The sequence below is a fragment of the Scomber scombrus genome, chromosome 18 (assembly GCF_963691925.1).
Source record: "Scomber scombrus chromosome 18, fScoSco1.1, whole genome shotgun sequence".
Taxonomy (NCBI): domain Eukaryota; kingdom Metazoa; phylum Chordata; class Actinopteri; order Scombriformes; family Scombridae; genus Scomber; species Scomber scombrus.
Window position 1 is genome coordinate 8,735,785 of NC_084987.1, and position 21,789 is coordinate 8,757,573.

Consider the following 21,789-nt stretch of genomic DNA (forward strand, 5'->3'; position numbering starts at 1 on the left):
ACACAGCCGCCTCAAGGGGGATGTTATCCCAGTAGGCAGTAGTCATTATCACAACATGTAATTCTCCATTACCAGGATCAACAGAGAAAGTCACTTCCAGTAAGAAATACTGTGAGTTTGTCCAAAGGAAAACACACACACACACACACACACACACACACACACACACACACACACACACACACGCCTTATCAGAGCAACTTAGCATTCACAGAGCAACAAAATGACAAAAGGATGCATATCAGGAGTTTGCAATCATCACAGGTAAACTCATCTCTACACCCACCAATACACAAGGACACGAGCATACACACACGCACACACAGACACACACACACACACACACACACACACCGTATTCTTGGAAATGGCACGGAGACATCAAGGCGTCAGTGACATTTCAATTCTGTTTGTAAGCAAGCACAAACACCCGAGTCTTCATTCAAGGAGTCAGGTGTTGACAGTCAGTTTTGTAATGACCTTTATGAACCATCTTCTGATGTTTTTTCATACCTCATACATCAACAGGCTATTCTAGGCAAGAATACACATTTAAAAAATAATCTTATTGTTTTACAGTAATACATAATTATAACATTCAAAGTGAATGAAATAACTAAATATACCCCTGAGCTATTGCCAATCAATCAGACCTATACAATTTGTAATGAACATTTGCAGGAAGATGGCAATGTGCATGCAGACAGTTGTCATAGACCACTTAGGTTATAATAGCCTACAAGTCTTATGTCATCCAGAAGATGACATGTCTTCCTCCTCTTCTCCATATACTTAATAAATTATTCATATGAAGTCGCTGTCTGTGTGGTGCTTGATAGTGAGATTATGATTTTTTTTAAACTGTACTTTATAATTGTTTTTAGTTGTATTTGTAATCTAACAGTCAAGCTTTTTTCTAAGAAATATGCATAACATTGCCTTAAATGTATCATATTATTACTATATCTGGCATTTGTATAAAAATATACAAACAGTAAATTATATTGTAGTTGCTCCAGCTGTCACTACTTCATAATCAGTGAGGTAGTTTAAACAAAAGGACTCAATGTGACAATTTTAGCAACTTTTATGAACTTATTGTGTTTTTTCATGTTAGGTTTTTTATCTGCAAATGGCAGTCAGTTAAATGTCATGGAGTACAAAGTACAACATTTCTCAACTGAAGTACCAGAAAACTTCCATTACCAGCAGTAATACCAGTTTTGAGCTTGATGCCATATCAGCATGTCAGTCACTGAATAATAGCCCTCAGCAAGATAGCACCTGTGACAAGCAAGCCAATTATTAGACTCCTGAGTGCAGCCTAACGCGTATTGGCTTATGGCTGCTGTCTTTATGGTCTTATGTCACTCTGACATTTCATGCTTCATGTAGGTAAGATAGGAGATATGAACGGGTTGAAATAGAAGCTTGCCCCTATACACAAACTTAGGCTGTAGGATATTACACAGATGACAGGGAGTCGGTCCTTATAGTGAGTACAGCAATGAGGACATGCCGTAAAGCTCGCTTGACAGTACAACATAAGAAAATCAAAGAGACAACAGGAGATTTAAGGTGCCAAAAAAATAGCAGAAGAAAAGGTTACAGTAAACCCAGAGGCACCACACACTGACACGCTGTGTCTGTGTATAAGGGACTCCGTCTGCGCAGTGTCCTGCCTGTTGATTCAGGTTAATAAAACTACTCACAAGATATATTCATTTTAAATTAAAAGTAACACAGACACAAATCTTACACACATGTATAGCCTATGTTATGACATTAATCCGAGCTGGTAGTGTGTGCAGTGGCCATACAACCGTACTCGCAGTTTGTTTACAAAGCGCTGTCACAATATTCTTTCGCAACGGGGACAGTCAGTGAAACCAGACGAGGGGACACTCACTCACCGCCTCAGCCCCGCAAACAAAACAAAAAAAACAACCAAAAAAAAACAACAACAACAACAACAACAACACACGTCCAAACACATGTTAAAGTGGTGCAAACTCACCTCTGTGGAGCGACTGTGGTGCTGCTGTCCTTTTTCATAAAATACAAGGGGAGAGGCTGCAGCGACGTGAGCAACCCACGGCAGGAATCTCTCCGTCAGCCCGTCAGTCAGTCGTCTAGTTTCCAGCAGTTCGCTTCAATCTTCACGGCTCTCTCTCTCTCTCTCTCTCTCTCTCTCTCTCTCTCTCTCTCTCTCTCTCTCTCTCTCTCTCTCTCTCTCTCTCTCTCTCTCTCTCTCTCTCTCTCTCTCTCTCTCTCTCTCTCTCTCTTCTCTCTCTCTCTCTCTCTCTCTCTCTCTCTCTCTCTCTCTCTCTCTCTCTCTCTGACAAACCGCCCACTTCCGGCGGTTCTCGCATGTCTGTGAAGAGCACAACACACAGTTTTTGTTGATTTCTGTGCCAGTGACGATTGATTTTGGGACTACTGCATGGATGCAGGCACACTTTAAAAACAGATGAATACCTTAATAACAACAAGGTGTGTGTGTGTGTGTGTGTGTGTTTAAATATAAAAATATATATATATTTGTATATGTGTGTTTAAATATAAAAAAGATATAGTCATGTGCTGTAGGTCTGAGTTTATCTAACCTTGTGAAACTTTTTATTTATTTTATCTTATTTAATTAATTTTGTGCACATTATCACAATGTAGGCTACTATACAAAACATTGATTAATAGGCTACAATCAAACAGAAAATAAAATAAAACCAACTACAACAGTAATAAAAAGTAATTAATAATAAAATAATATAATTGACAATAATAATAATAACAATAACAAATAGTAATAATTATTATGTGGTACACGAATGAATAAATTGCTAATAAATAAATACATAGTGGAGGAAGTTGGAAGTTAAATTGCTCCCACATTGCTGCAGGTCTTTAAGTTCGGACTCACTTCTCTCTGACTTGCTGTGATCAAAGCTGTTCTCTGCTGCACATAGTTATGAGCAGACAGGTTGATTAGATTAAGTCTAATCTACTGTAGCCCTCAGTACTAAATCTTCAATCCAGTTCCATGTCGTGCATCGCTCCCAAACCTGTCCATACCTCCATATGGAGAACAGCAACGCCTCTGGTGCAAAACCTGAGCTTTATTCAACGAGCTTTAAGTGTGTTAAAATAAAAATAATAATAATACAAATACACGCTGACCAAAGGATGAGCATCAGGGAAAAAGGTTAGTGTTTTTCCAAGTTGGGTTTATTACATGATTATATATTTTATTGCATAATTGAGTTTGTATTTCATTTGTGTATAATTAATCAATTGTCAAACCATTATCAGTTTTGTGGATGATAAAGGCACACACACACACACACACACACACAGAGAGAGAGAGAGAGAGAGAGAGAGAGAGAGAGAGAGAGAGAGAGAGAGAGAGAGAGAGAGAGAGAGAGAGAGAGAGAGAGAGAGAGATGAAGTGGCAGAGACCAAACATAAACATGCCAACATTAACTGTTTGCCAGAGGCTCCTCCAGCAAAAAAACAGCCACATACTGTATTGTGCTGTATTGTGTTGACAGAAACAAAAGAAGCAGGGAAAAAATGCACTATTCATTCATTCAATTCATCTTCTTTTGTTGCATCTTTGTTACCATATTGATCCTATGGAGCCACACACAAGGATTATAGCAGGATTATCATAGTCCTCCTCATTGACCTAATGTGCAAATGGTGCTTTGTTCAGTGGTGGGAAAGTATTTTAAAACCTTGATGTAAGTAAAATACAGGAATATTCTACTATATTACATGTTAAAGACCTGTAATCAACATTTTGCCTGAGAAAATTAGCAATAAAATGTGCATTAAATGTAAAAGTGTATGTATGTTAAAGTATGTCCCTTAAATACAATATGAATAAATAGCAAATACATCAAACAGTAATTCCTAATTCTGACAACTACGTGATGATTGTATTATATGTTTTAAATGTAAAAAGGTTACTTGCGAAGATAAATATAAATAAGTATATACATAAATAAATATATAAATATAGTGGAGTGAAGAAGACAATTTTCACAAGTCTCACAAAATGGAAATACTTAACATGTTAAAACTTAAAATAAAAAATTTTTTTTTAAAAGCATTACTTGTGGAAATATATGTCATGTTATGCCTCATCTGCGGCTGTCATTACTGTCACAAATAAACAAAGAAGTAAAAGTTAATTTTAAACTTCGCTGACTGTAATCAACTTCAAAAAAATCCCTCCGTCATACTGCAGAAATAGATAACTTCATTTCATTTTAATACATCCATGTCAAAAAAAGTCATTATTTTAACAGCAGTTCCTCTCTCTCAGGCACAGACACACACAAACACACACACACAAACAAACACACACTGTCCCACACTGCACCCTGTTGAAGCTTTATCGATTCCCCAGATTAATTGGCTGCGGACCAGAACTGAAGGGTGACAGTTGCTTCCTCAGACAGCTGAGTCAGCAGCTGCTGACAGTAATAGCCGTACATCTCCACACCCACTTCGTCCCCACAAACCATTTCCTAGCACAGAGACAAACAAGCCACACGAGACTGAGAGTAAGCAAGCCCCGTAGAGCAAAACAGAGACTCAATGATGCAGAGACTTCTTCCTTCTGTCTCTGTTTGTTTAGCTGTTTTATCTCAGCTGTCACATATTCTCCAAAGCACCCATGGGAATCCCAGCAGTCACATCAGCGCTGTTATAGCTTAAGCTGCAGTGGAGCTGCACACACACAAAAAAATGGGGTTTCCAGCCAGGAAAGTCCAGAGATCTCTCATCTCTATGCTGTATTTTGTTGGACTCAGACTGAAAATAGGAAGTGTGATATCAGTCCACTTCTTGTACGTAACATCAAATCCCAGAAATGAGTGGTTTAAGGCGTCACTTACAGTAGCTCTTCAATTGTTTATCATCATACTTGACACACTTGATAGGAACTTGTTTATTTCTATGCTATTTGATTGCCATTTGTACCAACAAGTTAAAATGGGACTTCTCCACTGAATTTATATTTAATCTTTGCATGCGAGGACCCGGTCATGGGGTGATTGTGACCCTGGAGTGTTTATCATTTAGTGACTTTCCAACAAATTTCCCATCAAACGCGCTATATGCACAATTTCAATACAAAAAATGTGGCATATATTATTATATTTTAAACCATTTTTCAGTGGATAGGTTGTGCCAAACCCACAGGACCCCTAAATTCTGCATGGAGATAAAATATCTTTACTATTACTTGCATATCATTTATCATATATTGTTTTATTGCTTGTCTTAAATCTTTGAAATTCCTCTTTCTTAATGGTCTGTTACTGCTGGTTTTCTCCCTCTAAATTGGTACGTTTCAGCACATTTCAGTGGCTGCTGGTCCTCAGCACTCCTGGATCATTACAGCCAATTTAATAGGTTCTTGCTTTACCCTTAAAATGGAATTTGCTCCAATAAAACAAACCGTATTTCAACTATTTTAGACGTCTTCTGACAACAAAGCCCTTTAATGTCTGTTTGTTAGACTGGGAGTGCCGGGCTCAACAATTTCAACTTGTCACTTCTCATCCAGTTGAGCATTAACAGTGTCCAGATTCTGATTCGAAAGCATTAGTGTCCACATTCAGCATTGTTTGATGTGGTATCTGCTCCTAACATCTAAAACATATTGAATAATCAGTGCCATAGCATCCTAAAATGTTGAATTGTTTGTTAGGAATGATTTAGGATTAAAAGTCCCTTCAATTCTAAGTGTAGGAGTTGGTTCGCAAATTAACAAAAGAATCGTTTAAAACAACTTTACTCAAAACCTAGAAACTAAAATGAAACATTGAAAGACTGATTGCAAAATAACCTAAGAAACATTAAGCTGAGCAATTCTTGACCCAGGTTACACATCAAGGAAGTCTTTTTTACTTTAAGTCTGTTTCTTTTTGCCCCACAGTTCCAAATGCTCTTGATGTGTGGATGCATAGGATGGATAACCAAACCATAATCACTTGGAAAGTAAGTTGGGTGATTGGCTACCATTTTGTAATAAGGCACAATAGATCAGTGATAAGTCATTAATTAAGAATACATTTTGGGTTGCCATGTTGGGGAGTTTTTCCTTACCACTGTTGTTAAGTGGGAATGTTGGGGTCTTTTTAACCCTCCTGTTGTCCTCAGGTCAAGGAAGGACAGGAGGAAGGAAGGAAGGAAGGAATGAAGGGAGGAAAGAAAAAAGGAAGGAAGGAAGGAAGAAAGGAAGGAAAGAAAGGAGGAAGGAAGGAATGAAGGAAAGGAGTATGGACGAAAAGAGGAAGGAATTAAGGAGAGAAGGCAGTGAGGAAGGAAAGGAAGAAAGAAAGGAGGAAGGGAGGAAGGAAGGACGGAAGAGAAGGAGTAAGGAGGGAGGGAGGAAGGAAAGAAGGAAGCAAGGAAGGATGGAAGGAAGGAACAAAAGAAGGAAAGGAGTAAGGAGGGAGGGAGGAAGGAAAGAAGGAAGCAAGGAAGGATGGAAGGAAGTGAGGAAAGAAGTATCGAAGGAGGAGGGAGCAAAGAAACAAAGGAAAAATTAAAGAAAGAGGAAGGAAAGAAGGAATGGAGGAAGGAAGGAAGGAAGGAAGGAAGGAAGGAAGGAAGGAAGGAAGGAAGGAAGGAAGGAAGGAAGGAAGGAAGGAAGTCAAAAGAGACGGGGTCAATTTGACCCGGGAGGACGACAGGAGGGTTAAATTAAATTGGAGAGTATGGTCTTGACAGTTAGGCTGAGATGCGTTAAATAAGTTATTAATTATTGTCCCTGTATCTGCTGCCAGTCTACAATATATTTTACTTGTGTGACTCCACAAATAATTTACATACAGTATGTTCCTCTTTAAGCAGTACCATGCTACTATGAATTATATATTTGTATATAATGTTATCTCATTACACAACTGCAAAAGCTGTTCTTGATTCCTATTCGTCAGTTGTTGTTATGATGTGGTTGAGCTCATTTGACATGTCTGTACGTTTGAGGTTTGAATGCACCTTTGCATTTCCCTTGAATGAGGAAGTGTCCAAACTGTTGTGTATTTTAGTTGAAAGTCAATAATTGCACTGACAGACTACTTTTAGTGCTAACTGTTTCTTTTATTGCCTTTTGTCAAATTATGAATACTTACAGCATATTTTACACAAACCTTCTTTGAAATGAGACCACAGAAGAGAATTTCATGGCATGGCATACAAAGTGTGGTTTAAAGTTCAAAAGTCAACTACTATACACCTTGCTTTATACACTCTGTTAGAGTGAAATATCTTTCTTTTACATCCATGGTTATTTTTAATAAGTCAGTCCTAAAATAAACTGTTCAGAAAATGATTTGCATCACATTTCAAATCATATTAGGTGAATTCAGGCAAAAAAAGAAATACCTAAACAAAAAATGTCAAAAGCAAGTGCAATTCATATAATCACAGATTACAGTATTTAAGGGGGAGTGACAAAGACGTTGTAAGAGCATCATTTTTACATGTGATCTTGTGATTGCCCACAATGTTTTACAACGATTCAGGTGTGGCTATGAGTCAGAAATACTCAATTTTGTGTAAAAATCATCATGAATAAAATAGAGACCATTTAAAATGTAGAACACATGGGATATTACATTTGGTAGGGAATAAAAAGGAGACATAATATTGGAAAAGACCATTAAATGCATCAAAAGTACATTTTCAAAGCGGCATAGCTTATACAACAATTATCCGCTTTACATTTTCTTATACAAAAAAAAACAAAAACACATAACACAAACTTTTAAACGGCAATAACACAAAAATACGTTTTCAAAAAAATACAATTTCAGATACTTAAATGTATTATATGTAAAGACATTTCCGTAGATAGGGAAGTACTGAATAGGAGTAGGATGTTGCTTAATAGACAACAGGTCAGTATTAACAATTGAAACACACAAAACTACAGAAGGACAGTCAAAACGTTAACAAGTGGCAAGCTTCTCAAAATTCAGAACCGTTTAATTCTGCATTGTGTGACGGAAACGAAGTACAAATGTACAGGACAGACTGTGTTTACAGAGGCAGGAAATAAATCATGATCAAATCCTCTTCCACCACATAATATTAAATCCCAACAAAATCATCTTGGAAAGAAAGAAACTTGAAGAATCTCTTCACATAGGCGATGCTACATCCATGTCCAAAGTGAGTGATTCTGTAGAGGAAATCCAAACATTAATATCAGATCAGGGTCTGTGGTGTATGCTTGTGTTATTGTACTTGTCTTTGTGAGGACCAATTTGAGGAAGTACAAATATGTGTGTACGTGTAGGTGTAGTATGTGTGCAAGTGACTCACCCAAATGTCCTGGATTGGCTTCTGCTTCATTGTGCATCAGGGAATCAAGGGTGCGAGGCGACATAGGGAACAGGTCACTGGTGTTTCCAGAGTTTGTGCTGTTATAAAAACAAAAAAACAGCACATTACAAACTGAAATGAACACTGATGGTCATACACACACACACACACACACACACACACACACACACACACAGAGCCCAGCTCCCAGACTGTTCGTGCCAGACAAAATACTTTTACTTTCAATGTAACTCTTGTAATCTCTGTAACTATTGTGACAACCTCCTTCTCATCCCACTTCACCACAACTGAACACTTAACAGTCACATACTAAGAAGTACCGCACATCCACCACAAGTAAAAAATAAATAAAGGGCTTTGATTATGCTGCATTGTTTAATACACACATCAGTGGTTAATGAGCGAAAAGGTCATTCCATCAGTCTCATTGTACTCTGTAGGATTGAGTCAGCATTTGTGTCAGTATGTGAAGTCATGCCCAAATTTCAATAGCAAAGAGAGTGGGTTAACTATGAGATAGATTTGTGGTTAAATACAGACTAATACATTACCAATTCAACTAGGAAAGACTGAGCATGGGGATGCTCAACATGTATAGAACCATGTGTGTTTCAGGCATTGCATAAACATACTAACACAAAAAGCTTTGATGTTCAACACTGAAGCGATGTCAATGACAGTTATTCAACAGTCAGTATATCAACAGTAGTTGGTTAGCACAGCAGATCAAACAGGCCATTTCAGTTGTCAATCTTTCTTCAGTCTTTTCATTAAAAATATCTTTCTTTTTTCAAAATGCAAAGTTTCTGCCCTGTCTGTTGTCTTAAGGAATTATGAATCTTTAAAGGCAGATACAACTAAAAATATTCTTATCATTGAATAATACTACTGTTATCTGAAATGAGTTATGAATTTTCCTTTGATAATCATGGACTGTTTAATCCATACACATGAATTTGGCGGAGAAATTATGACAAAAAATGTCTGGGAAACAGAGTGTGACCTGAACCAAATAAAAAAAGAACTGATGAATGGCAGGGATATGCTCGAGTATTAGAACGAGGAAAAGTGGCTGTGAGTTGGAAACAAAAACAGGAATTGCGTAGGCGGGGGAAATGCCCACCCCATTAAAAACACAGACAAAGTGACAAGATGCACACACAGCCCTACATGCCACCTTCCCCCCCCTCCTCCCCGAGCGCCTACCCTGGGAATCCGTTCCCAAGCAGCTCACTGTCCGGCAAGTCCATGAACACGGAGGGACACCTACGGAGACAGTTGAGGATCTCACTGAGCAAACCTCACAACGCACCAGCACGCCATTAAACCCACTACCAACAAAAGCAAACATGACTGACTGGCCTTGTGCATACACCTCTCTGATCACCTCCAGCTGACTCCGATCCTCCTCTCTCATTCTCATTCATTATTGGTAAGTCCAAATATCCAATGCAAATACAGTTAAAGTTGCTCAACAGGTAATATATGGCATAAATAAAAACTGTCCACGTTTAATTGTACTAACTCACATTCTTTATATTTCTAAATGTCACCACTTGCATATAAATATTGGTTTTAAAACCTAATATTCTACTATCACGAGTTTATTCATTTTTCTCTCAGCCTTGAGGTTGCTGCTTTGTTTCCGTTTTGATGTTTAGTGTCATATTGAACCTGTTCATATTAGCACCAAAATGTCAGATCTAAATTTGATTTAAACAGCTCTAAATGTAGGTGTAATTCCAACTAAAACAGAATCTAAATACTTAAACAATATTTAGTGGTGGCAAGAGACGCAACAACACACAACCTCTTTGTTATGTAGCTTAAGAATGAATGTATCATCTTGAGTTAGTTGGTATGCCGGCTGGAAGCTGAGTAGATGAGTTTTTGCTGTTTTGATTTTGACAAGAGGGCCTGAACTACAGAAATGTAAGTACTGCACATAGTTATTTGCACATTGAACTAAATGAATTCCAATCATAAGTGCCCAGTGAATCTAACATTAACTGCAATCTGTCTAAACTGACTTTACATGTATCTGGGTGAAAAGTACTTTGTCTGAATAGTGTCCTGTTTCCTAAAACCAAGAATAATGACTCCCAGCTTTGTTCTCCTTTTTTGGGATATTTGGCAACACTTTCTCTTCGAAAAAAAAAAAAAGTTTAAAAAGGAAGTATAGATCTTGAGTAGGAACATTCACTGAAAATCTTCTTTCTAAATAGAAGAAAACATCCGCAGCGAGTACTAAGAGCTAACGTAAGTCGATGTCTCTGGGTGGCATGTCTCTCTTAGTAAATCTTTAATTGACAAATTAGGAAATAACAGATACTCACGGGGTAACGCAGATGAACTTTGTCTTTAGGTATGGCTGAATAGCTGTCAAGAGAAAAAAAAAAGTCTCATTATAGAAAAAAAAAAAACATTGACAGTAATAAAAATGTGCTGAATCAGGAAATAGCATGCATTTTAAGGAACATGTTCTGTTTTCCTTAATTAGTACAGATATCGGGAACAACAACAGTGACTTACTGCTCGTAGAGTCTCCTCCCATCTCAGGCTCAGGAGCTGCTTCAGGCCTGCAGTATTTTCCAAAAGCTTCCTCTTTGGGGATCTCGGGGTAGAGGTAGACGAGTGGCGAAACCAGGATATTGGTGGCATCCATAATCTTGTAGCCCATGATGATGTCGGCAAAAGACATACTATTGAGCTGCTGCTTGGTGTAAGGCTCCACTGACTGGATCTGGGTCTTTCCTGTAAACATACAAGCGAGAGCCATGTCATAAAAGAAAATAGATCCAGAAAATTATTATCAGACGCTAAAAAGGCAAATCCAAATACATACCACTGATGTCTTTCTCTACCCATGTAAATGTAATTCCTCCCTCCTTGCTGCTCTCACTGAAGCGTAGCAGGAAAGTGCCGGGAGGTTTTGGACTAAGAATGGCCCTCTCCCTCTCCTTACTGATAAAGCCCATGATATACCTGGGGAGAGGTATAAGAAAGTCCAATAAATACATAAGAATTGCTAAACTTATAATTTCATCGGGGTTATACATCCACTGAACGTTATAACACAACTCTTAACGATGAAAGGCAGTTCCAGTGACCACTCAAGACCTTGACTGTAAACAAAAGACGACCTCTCACCCTTCATTCCACAATGCCAGGATATACTTCTTCACCAGGTCAATAATGTTGTCCAGCCACACCCAGAAGGAGAAACCTTTGCCAGCCATGTTTTCCTGCAGAGAGGAAGGAACACATCAACTCACACTGAAACAACAGAACGGCAGTATGATGTATTGAACCATATGTGGTCGGTACAGTAGGTGACGTACTTTACAGAACTTGGCCCAGGTGATCTGACAGCCGGAGTAGTTGACACAAGGTCCTAGGTGGACAATTAAAGAATAATATTACACATTGATACACAACACAGTAGCTGGTTAAAAGTTTTTGGAGACTTTGAGGCATGTCACCTCACCTAGTAATTTCTCAGCCAGTGTGGTGAGCTGTTCAATGGTCAGGCCTCTCTTAGTGGTGGAGGAGAACTGCCAGCTTAGCACCTCGGCCACCTGGTCCCACGTCCCCACTGGTGGCTTGGTGAAGAAGTTCACATTCTTTGCAAAAACACGCCAGCAAAACATATGTTAAAACGTTTTCTCCCACAACAAACAGAACGACAACTGTAATGAGTAAATATTTCCTCATTGTGAGTGAAGTCTGCACAGTTCAGCTCCATTCCACCAGGGGGTGCTCTCTTACCTTTGGGTGGTTAGTGAGCATGTTGTACCACAGGATGGAAGCCCAGGCGTTGGGCATCTGGCAGATGTTTGAAATGACTACCACAGGCAGTGAATGAGTCTGCACAAACACAAGAAAAATGTGTTACAGTATGGTTTAATGTATCTTCTTCCTCCACTAAAATGTGTTGTTACTCCTTGCTAACATATACATTTGCATATTGATGCAAAAATGTTCCATTTTAGTACATTTTCTTGCAATATTACTTCTTATTATTCTTCACATAATATATGTTAATGTAAGGGTTGTCCTGTGTTCAGCTACCAATGCAGACACAATACCAGTTCAGGACCAGATCTTTATGTCTGACAAAGTTTGGTCAAAATCTAATTTTATGATAATAACATAATACTACAATAAAAATATCAAATATCAGAATAATCACAGCAGTGAAATAGAAAAGGTTAGCCGTCAGCGGAGGCGATATTGCATCTTTTCACTATTAACCCAAGCTAACTTGTGTCTTTGCCTGCGCTCACAACAAGCAAATGCCATCGGTCAGTGGGAGGCTTTGTTTTGCCATAAAGAATAAAATCATGACGTCACAGACACTGAATGGTGGTCTGAGACTGACAAAGCTTGTAGTGTTTTGACTTCAATACTGTGAATGGAATCTCATATGTCTGAGGGACGCCCACAAAGGGTTAGGGAAAGTTGAAAAAATCAAACTTAGTATGTCTTAAAGTAACAGCTCATATGCTGGGGAGGTGACAGTCTCTGGAGGAGGAAGACTTTATTAATGACTCATTTGTCTGATGACTTACTTTGTAAAGGATGTCAAAGTACAATGCTGACGAATTTTTATGAAATGCTGTCGATTTCTGTTGAATTTTAGCATTGCATGTTTAAACTCAGAATATAGAGATGCCTCCAAATCCGGTACTGACCTCCAGATCGATCTTCAAGCCTTGGTGATAGACTTCTGTCTCAAAAGTGATAAGATGGAGCTCTTCAGTGACAATCAGAGAGGCCTAAAGAAAGCACATTATTCAGAAATTCATGAAACCTTTATTACAGTAGTTAAACCAAAATCATTTTTACATCTTAAACAATTTGATTACCAAATTACACTATTCCACCAAGCATTAGAAAAAAGTGCTTACATCACTATTGGTCCGTCCACCATTACCACATCTCTGTTCTCTCAGGGTCTGTAACAAACAGGAAGTCAGTGCTCAACATCAGGTTTTTATCAGAGAACTTCATCAGTGACTAGCAATAAAGGACTTTGGTTCTATAACTCACCAAGTGTTTAAACTCTGCTGACAGGCTGCCATTGTTGGATTCCTCCATATTCATAACTTTTGTGTTGGTACCGAGGATGTTAAACTTTCGTGACCTAAGAAATTCAAGGCAGAAAGTGAGACACTGTTCTAAAGTAGTATACAGTAAATATTCAGGCTTGGAAAAAACTAAAAAAAACAAAGTAAGACAAAGTCTTACCCTCGAATCGCAGCAACATCCCCAGATTCCCTGAAAAATACACAGTAAATCTCATTAAAGCAGTTTTTTCTCCTCTTCGGTCAAATACAATTGATGACTGAATATTAAATGTCAGAAAACACAGATTTTAAAAAAACTCACTTGTCAATGCAAACTTTAATTTTCAGCTGGTAATTGAGTTCAGGAAATTTCACCAGTAGCCTGGAAAAGTAAGAATTAAAATACTCTCTGTAAAAATCAATTAGAATATATGATATATATATGCATATATATATATATATATATATATATATATATATATATATGCAACTCTTGCACTTTCTGTCACATGAAAACACCAGCAAAGTTTCCAGTAAAAGGTGTGAAATCACATATGTTGTTTCTGTTCATTTCAGTGTTCAGTGTCAGCATCTTACCTGACTTTGTTTGTGAACTGCACTCCTGTTTTGATGACCAGAGGTCTGTCTGGATGCATGGGCATACAAGGCTGTCTTTCAACCACAAAAGCGCTAAAAGAAAGAGTGGATCACATTTCAGAAAAGATTTCCGCCAAGATTATAATAAGATGGTGAGAATTTCAGGTCAAAGGTGCACTTTTACACATGATTCAGAGCTTTCAACTGCATGTTATGATTTCCATTCAGTGAATGGAGCCAATTCAATTTGCAGAATGAAGACCATGATATGCTGTTGAAAGCCTTGGATTATTAGTACATGGGACTTTCTGATTAGATTTTCTTCACCATTGATTGTTCCCAAAAGGTAAGAATGAACATTCACACAGTTCATAATAACACTTGGAAATATATCTGAGTTGATATACAGTGAAGATTCATCATATTTGGTACCTCTTCATGAGGTTTCTGAACAAGTCCACAATCTTCTCCTCCAGGGCAGGCCGGTGCTGGATGATGGGATCTCCTTTGTAGGACACCTTCTGTTGAAGCTCTTCCAATTTCTTGATCTGCTGACGAATCTGGAGCTGGGACTCAGCCAACGAAGTGATCCTGGTTATAAAACAATATCTAGTCAAGTTCCAGTCAAACATCATTAAAGATAAATCATGTTCATAGATTAGATTAGATTAGAATAGAAAGTCTTTATTGTCCCCTAGGGGCAACCAAATTCACACCATAAAAAAAATTTGTCATAGTTGACTTGATAATAATGGCAGAGCACATGAGGAGAAGCAGAAACATTTTGGTTGATGTCTGTCTCAATGAATGGAGTTCATAGTCAGTGCATTAACCAAAATAGTCTATTTGTGGGACAAAAAACAACCATGAATAGTTTGCTAGTACTATAACCACACTCCTTATTATGACTCTTGATGAATTTAGGATGAAAACTTTGCTGCACCTTTTACAGTTTGTAGCAACATCTTGACCGTTTCTGGTTATATTGACTGAAATATGTATGAAACTAAAATTCGTTTGTTACCATGTTTCTAGTCGGTCCAGGCAGATGTTAGGCGGACCTCCAATACAGGCAATTTGCTGTCTTCGCTTCCAGTCTGCCAACTCTTCATCTGTCAGGTTCTTCTGAACATAATCCATGGCGGTCAACAAGCCTCCCATCTCTGTCACAATTTGCTGTAAGATAACCAGCACAGATTTCATTAAAACAGAAGTATGATCGACAGGACTGGTATTGTTACTTCTGCATAATATGATATTGTTTTTGTCAAACTTATCCATAAACCCCACTGTCTGCTGTTGCAAAGATGATAGTAAGGTAATGACACCCACCCTCCTGAGCTGATCTAGGGCGCTGAGCATCTGCTCCAGCTGAGCCATCTTCTGTCTTGTAGCAACTGCCTGACTATTCCCATTTAGGTCCTGGGACAACTCTGGAAAGAGGGTGCACATGTCATAGGTCAGCTAACAAATTAGATTCATATAATATATACCAGAAGATTGATTAAAAGATTGTACGTGAAAAATGTTCCCAACATCAATGTTACTGCTAAAGCTAAAAAACATTGACTGAAATATACCTCCTTGGCTTTTCAATGTCTTGTAATTGAAATCAAAGTCATCTTGCAAGTTCTCAAGCATTTTCATTTTCTGTTCCATATCCTGTAAAAAAAAAAAACAGATGATAGAAGACATATTACATCAAAGAACGGTAGCGTTCATTATTCTTGATACAACATGTTCAAATATTGAATTAGTACTAGCCTGGACTCGCTTCCTGATGTCTTGAAGGTTGTGCTCCAGGATCTGCTGCTTCTCTGTCACCACAGTGCCGGTGGGATGGGCTGCCTGGCCATCCTGATGAAGAATAAAAGATATACTAAGGTGAGGAGCCATTGTACAAACCTATACCCATGAATGGCTTGATTAGTGATTGAAATGTGTATATGATTTACTTTAAAAAGGTATTCTACTTTGCAGCTGTGCTACAGTACAATTCGTACATTGAAACTCTTTAATATTTAATATAAAGTCTGCATCTAGGTTAATATAACATTCTGTACCTGTGCAGCAGAGGTGGCAGTCTGCAGCAGCCTTTGCTCCTCCCACAAGCAGCGGGCAACAATGCGGGCAATATCCATCGGCTTCTCCAAGTACTTGCTCTGGAGATGTTGTTTGATCCTGCGCAAGTTATGCTGGTAGAGTACATTGTTCTCCTGCAAGAAACGGCTATACTGCTGGTCTATCTCTCCCAAGAGGTTGTGGAACACCAGTGTGGCATGTGACTCCTTGTTGGCAGCGTAAGCCCTTGTAAAAGACAGGATACAGTAATCAGGTTAAGATGAGTTGTAGTTTGTTTTAATAATTAGTAGAAGCTCAACTCTCAGTGCTTCACATCCTGTGGCGTTTTTTAAAACTTTCTGTACCATGCATGAGAGAGACTACTTGGAGGTAAAAAGCATTTTGCTATATGCTTGAAGGTGTTGCTATCTGCAATACAAATAATGACTTGTTCCTTGGCCTAATATGGCAACAAAATTAACTTTTTGGGCATTTTGTGAGATAGATAGATAACTAAATAAGTAACTGGACATTTGAAAACATAATTTGGTCTGTTACAAAAAGACAAAACACAGCATTGTTCAAGTACAGTGTGATAAAATATATGCAGGAGAGCCGTGTAACTGTATCATGAGTGAAGATGATAGTGTGCAAAAACACAGTAGCTTTGAGCAAGGTAAACTATTAGCAAGTCATGGTGAGTGGCCCACTGCCAGTCTGAAGGGAGTGGAGGATAAACTGTATATGTTAGAAACAATTGTGCTTTCAGATCAGAGCCAAGGAATTTAATTATTTCTCACCAGTCCTGACTCTCAATCCAGGGAGCAAGGAACTGTCGTAGCTCCATGGGGAAGCTGTCACTGTACAGGTGGTAGAGTTGCTCCAGGTACCTGGTCTCCAGCTGCTGTAACTGGTTCCACTGAGCCATCCTGACATACACCTCCTAAAACCTGCACAAAAGGGGAAGCATATTGATAATTAGCAACCGCACCGCACTTGCCTTAACAGAATAACTTTCACGCTCACAAAAGGGAAATGGCAAAATGTTAGGGTTTCTTTGAAAATGATGACAAGCTCAATTCAGCAAAGTCACTTCCTGTTCAGCGAAACGCTACGCCTCCAACAAGAAATATAGCCGACATAAACAGTAAACTCCCTGAGCAAACAGGAGTTAATGATCTGTTGGATAAGGTTTTGCCCCATATTTCTTTGATTGAGACAATGGCAAACACACTTCCTTTTCTTGGTCTTTCAGAAGATACTGGTAGGAAGTGATTTGAAAACAGATAAACACATTCTTTGACATAGTTCAAGACTAGGCCGTTATCAGTTTCTGAGAAGCAGAACGCTACTTGAACAATACATCGTTATTAATCCTCAGCTGCTAGCAGGGAACACTGTGGTCCATCAGATCACATGGCAGAAACATGGCAGGTTCTGTTAGCCTTCTCATCTTACTAATACCAGGCAGCAATGTTCTCCAGAGAGCTCTTGACTGTACACTTACAATAACCAGACACTGTGACAATCCGAAACAATGTATCTCCTTAAGCATCTGTATTAAAAAGACCAACCATGAAAGTTATTTCAATTGAAGTCTGTATTTAAGCCTCTTTACATAACTCTTGAATAGTGCTGAATTACCAAGCAAAGTCTGAAGTAGTTAGCTGTACATTGATAAGCTTTTACACAATACTGTGCTGTGCAATGCACATTGTAATATTTAGATGTAAGAACAGACTTTTACCAAATCTCCAATCCTTGATAAATGATCTTGGTAAGTGATGACTCACAAATGTTCTCAACATGAAACTAGACTATGCTTTCTGTTTCCAGGAGCAAAGATATTGTTCTTGCTATCACAAAGTGCAGATATCAAAGATGATGCTGTTTCCACAAACTCTTGAACATGTTAAGACCTAAATTAGCATTCTACAACTGTCCACGTTTCTACATTACTCACACTCTACTCATTACCACTCATACCTCCTCATTGATTAGTTTCCTTTTGATGTTTTGCATATCCCCATACATTATGAGAGGACAAGCTATTAGATACTCCTCTCAATACAATGCAATCCAAATCTAACATCATCACTAACCACAGGCTTAATAATTACTAGAAAGTTAATCAGGTCTTATCCACAGCAGAGTCAACAAAACTGAACAAAAACAGCATTTATTGCAAAGTTACAATCTGCTTTTCTATCGCAGCAGATGTTCTGAAACTGTATGTTAAAAAAAGCACAGGTGAAACTTATAACTTTAAAGATGGTTTCACTCAATTTAGGTGTGATAGAAATCTGTACCGTCAAACCACTATGCGTAATACCAGGTTGCTGACACCTTCACAACTAAATGGCATGAAACACGTCAATTAATGGTATTAGTAGCACCTGTGCTAGACAACTTTTAATGTCCACTGTAAGAACAATCTATTGTAGTGGACTGTACAAGACTGTAACGGTGTACCCAGTAAACTGGTAACTCAGTCTAAGGTCACATCTCATCTATTGATTGATTTAAGGCAAACTGAAACATAAATATGTCTGCTTAGTTTCATTTGAATCATGTCACGTCTTCAGGAAGCCACAAGAATTCAGTTAAAAGTATTATTCTCACTGACATCACAAGGCATGTAACTCAAACGTGACACTTTTCATATGACCAACCTTCCTCTTTCACCGACTAACGAAAAAAAGTGCATCTGCATGGTGTGAATTTTTGGGCATGTGAAACCCTGAGAGGATAACAATAAATAGCATCTGAATCATCACTGTGAAAATACTATGGAAATGCATTTCACGTTTTTATCATCTAGACCAGGGTCTCTTACTCTCTAATGCCAATTAATTTTGATTGCTGTTTCAATTACTAAAAGTAAGACATGCATTCATATTTAGAAACAGTACCCCAACTTGGTATTCATTTTCATTTCTCTGATACACTAAGAACCCAGTCTACCAAAGGAAATTGAAGGCCAAAAGGCTCATTAAGTCTAATTTTCAAGCCTCTTGAGTTTGTAATTTCATACAATCTCCAATCCAATAAACTCAATCCAATAAACGCACCACCAAGTGTCAATTGGCTGGACAGCTGTGACATATGGCACAAAGCCTCTGTGAAAACTATGCATGATTATCAAGGGGTTGAGTGTGCCAAAAATTCACAGAAATGTATTTTAAGTCATGTTTGGCATTGAACTACTGAACTAGTTTGTATCAGGTGATAAAAGATACAACTTCATTTGGATGGTAACCACATACATTCAATGGATCCATTAGCCTTGAGGTTCCCTAGAAAGATGCTCACATTTCAAAATATTGATTGAAGTGCATTTGCCTAAACAGAACATCTTTTACATCTTTTATGCCTGCCAGCTGTCTTTGTCAATATAATTAAATTTTCCAGGCCAGCCAGATATGCGCTGTTTGCCCAGTTTCCAATGCTCGACAAGCATGTGACTTGTCAAATCATCAAGGAACCAGGAAGGTACTTCCTTGAACTAAGATAAACATCCCGCCAGGTTTCATTTTTTTATGGCATCTGTAAACACAAGTGACAATATAAATAGCACTATTATCTATGCCAGTGAGTAATCTCTGTACGTCATGAGGGCCATGCTTTGAATCTGAACACAGTGATCTCAGTCAATAGTGTAGTAGCCTATCTCATACACTGATTTACTATTACTCCACAACAGCACTGGTTGCATTGAAAATAAGAAACTCTGTCATATCTGAACTTTAAGATTTTGTAGATTTGAACTGATTATCTCAAAAAATCTGTTTCTATTCTGTAATAATTATTATTATGTATATAATCTATTAAATGTGTGTACAAGGTGCAAGACATGTTGGCCTGCAGCTGGGATGCAGATGGGCGTGACGATAAAAGGCAAACACAAAACAATGACCTAACTTTCACCGCGTCCAAAATAAGTAACCCAGTAAAATGTGAGCTCCTGTTTTGTCGACTAACTGACCAGTATATTATTAAACTAGATGAGTAAATCATAAGCGCAATGCAATGCAATAAAAAACTAAAATCTGACAGGACAAAGAAAAACTGAAAGGCTACAGCAGCAGTAATAACATTTTAATAACTTATGTAACTGAAAATGCTTCCTCTATGATAAATAACTTGGAGCATAGTTCTGTTTAATTATGCAAACACAGTCTCATAAATAAAGTAAAGGACAATTATAACAAGGCATGCTTTAATGTGGTTCGTTGTTGCGTAATAATTAAGAAAAACAAAACCTCGCCTCATTTCAAAGAGAAAAAAAGTTAAATAAATACCAAAAGCAGAGGTCGCTATAGATGCTTAACTTACCTGTCTCGTTTTTCAATCTCCTTTTGGAAAGTTTCTCGGTACAATCTTGTAAACCCCACCTCTAAAACAAAACACTGACAATAAACAGGCGCTGGCAACTTCGCTGTAAAAAATTTCGACACACAAAAGCAAAAGAAAATACACTAAAATAGGTCGCAGGTTTGTATCTCGTCTTGCCAACACGGGGAGCACTTCTTCGACGTACGTACAGACCTTTTCACCCAACCCATCCACTACATTGCAGTCTTTCCAGCCAGACAAACTCCATCAACTACCTTATTGACACCTCCGACAGCCAATACGCGTCGCTATTCATACTGTAGCCAATCATAAAGCGGTATATTAGCAGAAGAGGCGGGACTTCACGGCGAGGTTGGTTGAGAACGTCGTGTTGACTGCTGTCGCAATTTTCGCGGTTCCCTTCTTCGAACCCTCCCTCTGTTTAGACCGCAGAGAAGGCTCTCAGCGGAGGGCGGGCGTGCTCTTTGAGAGAACAGCCAGGCTGGAAGTCATCTGAGTTACTGGCAGTGCCGACGTCATCATGAGTTTAATAACACCAGGGCTGTTCAGTATTGACCTCTCCTGATCATTATTCTGCAGTGGTGGAGGAAAGCTTTAACTTACCTTAATGAAATATACTTTATTACAGGTAAAAGTGCAGCATTCAAAATCTTACTCAAGTGAAAAGTAATAATATTAAAATGAATAGGCAGTGGTGGTTAAATGTGCTTTCTTAACAGTAGGCTATCAAAAGTAAAAGTGCTCAATGCTCACTTAGAGTGTAATTATATTTATATATATCCTCTTTGTTAGACATCCAGGGTTAAGAAGGTTACTTTGGAAATGTAATAGGTTACAGATTACTGGTTACTCTATTTTGAATGTAGTGAGTAATGTAACCATTTCAATTACTTAGTCAACGTAATGTAACTTATTACATTTGATTACTTTTTGATTACGTTTCTAATTTTCTAACAAATGTTTTCAACTGTTAGGTTAAGTGTTCCCATTAAGCCCACCTAAATCTAAGGTCAGGTGTTTTTCATGGATACTGACATGATTTATAAGGGAAATATTTTTTATTAAGCAAGATTTGTCTCTCATTTGAATATTTATTTATTAGTTCAAGTAGATTTTCGAATATAAAATAAAGATATTTTTTGAACAAAGTCATAAAAGTTTTTTTATTCTTTCTAGTTACACCCCAACACTGGGTACACCTGTGCAATCTAATGCAATCCAATATAACAGCTCTGTTATAGATTCTACTCTATTTATGAAGCTTATACATTTGATGATAATTCATGATAATAATGGTGATAATTCTACTTTGTGTTTATTTTTTAGGTCATATTGGGTGATG

The 21,789-nt window shown here is 38.0% G+C and overlaps 2 protein-coding genes across 3 annotated transcripts in view; both read right to left on the reverse strand.

Annotated features, from left to right (window-relative positions):
* The window catches only part of plcl5 (phospholipase C like 5), a 126,777-nt gene extending 124,628 nt beyond the window's left edge, over positions 1-2,149 (reverse strand). Inside the window, 1 exon segment of the mRNA XM_062438515.1 lies at positions 2,018-2,149. Coding sequence (XP_062294499.1) covers positions 2,018-2,055 — 38 coding nt within the window. The 5' untranslated portion in view covers positions 2,056-2,149.
* A 4,952-nt stretch (positions 2,150-7,101) lies between these two features.
* Positions 7,102-20,664, reverse strand: stat3 (signal transducer and activator of transcription 3 (acute-phase response factor)). Of its 2 annotated transcripts, XM_062438557.1 has the most exons (24): positions 20,427-20,664; positions 16,892-17,041; positions 16,094-16,337; positions 15,795-15,887; positions 15,611-15,692; positions 15,363-15,463; positions 15,055-15,206; positions 14,463-14,621; positions 14,031-14,123; positions 13,756-13,815; positions 13,615-13,644; positions 13,417-13,510; positions 13,275-13,322; positions 13,059-13,142; positions 12,133-12,231; positions 11,852-11,987; positions 11,706-11,758; positions 11,515-11,609; positions 11,210-11,349; positions 10,897-11,118; positions 10,701-10,743; positions 9,571-9,630; positions 8,344-8,441; positions 7,102-8,200 (listed from the first exon to the last, which is right to left on the reverse strand). In XM_062438557.1, exons 2-24 carry the CDS (start codon positions 17,017-17,019, stop codon positions 8,160-8,162), a joined length of 2,355 nt encoding a protein of 784 aa, XP_062294541.1. In that variant the 5' UTR covers positions 17,020-17,041; positions 20,427-20,664; the 3' UTR covers positions 7,102-8,159. The 2 variants fall into 2 exon arrangements, with proteins under 2 accessions (XP_062294541.1, XP_062294542.1); XM_062438558.1 differs by lacking the exon at positions 9,571-9,630.
* Between the last annotated feature and the right edge of the window lie 1,125 nt (positions 20,665-21,789).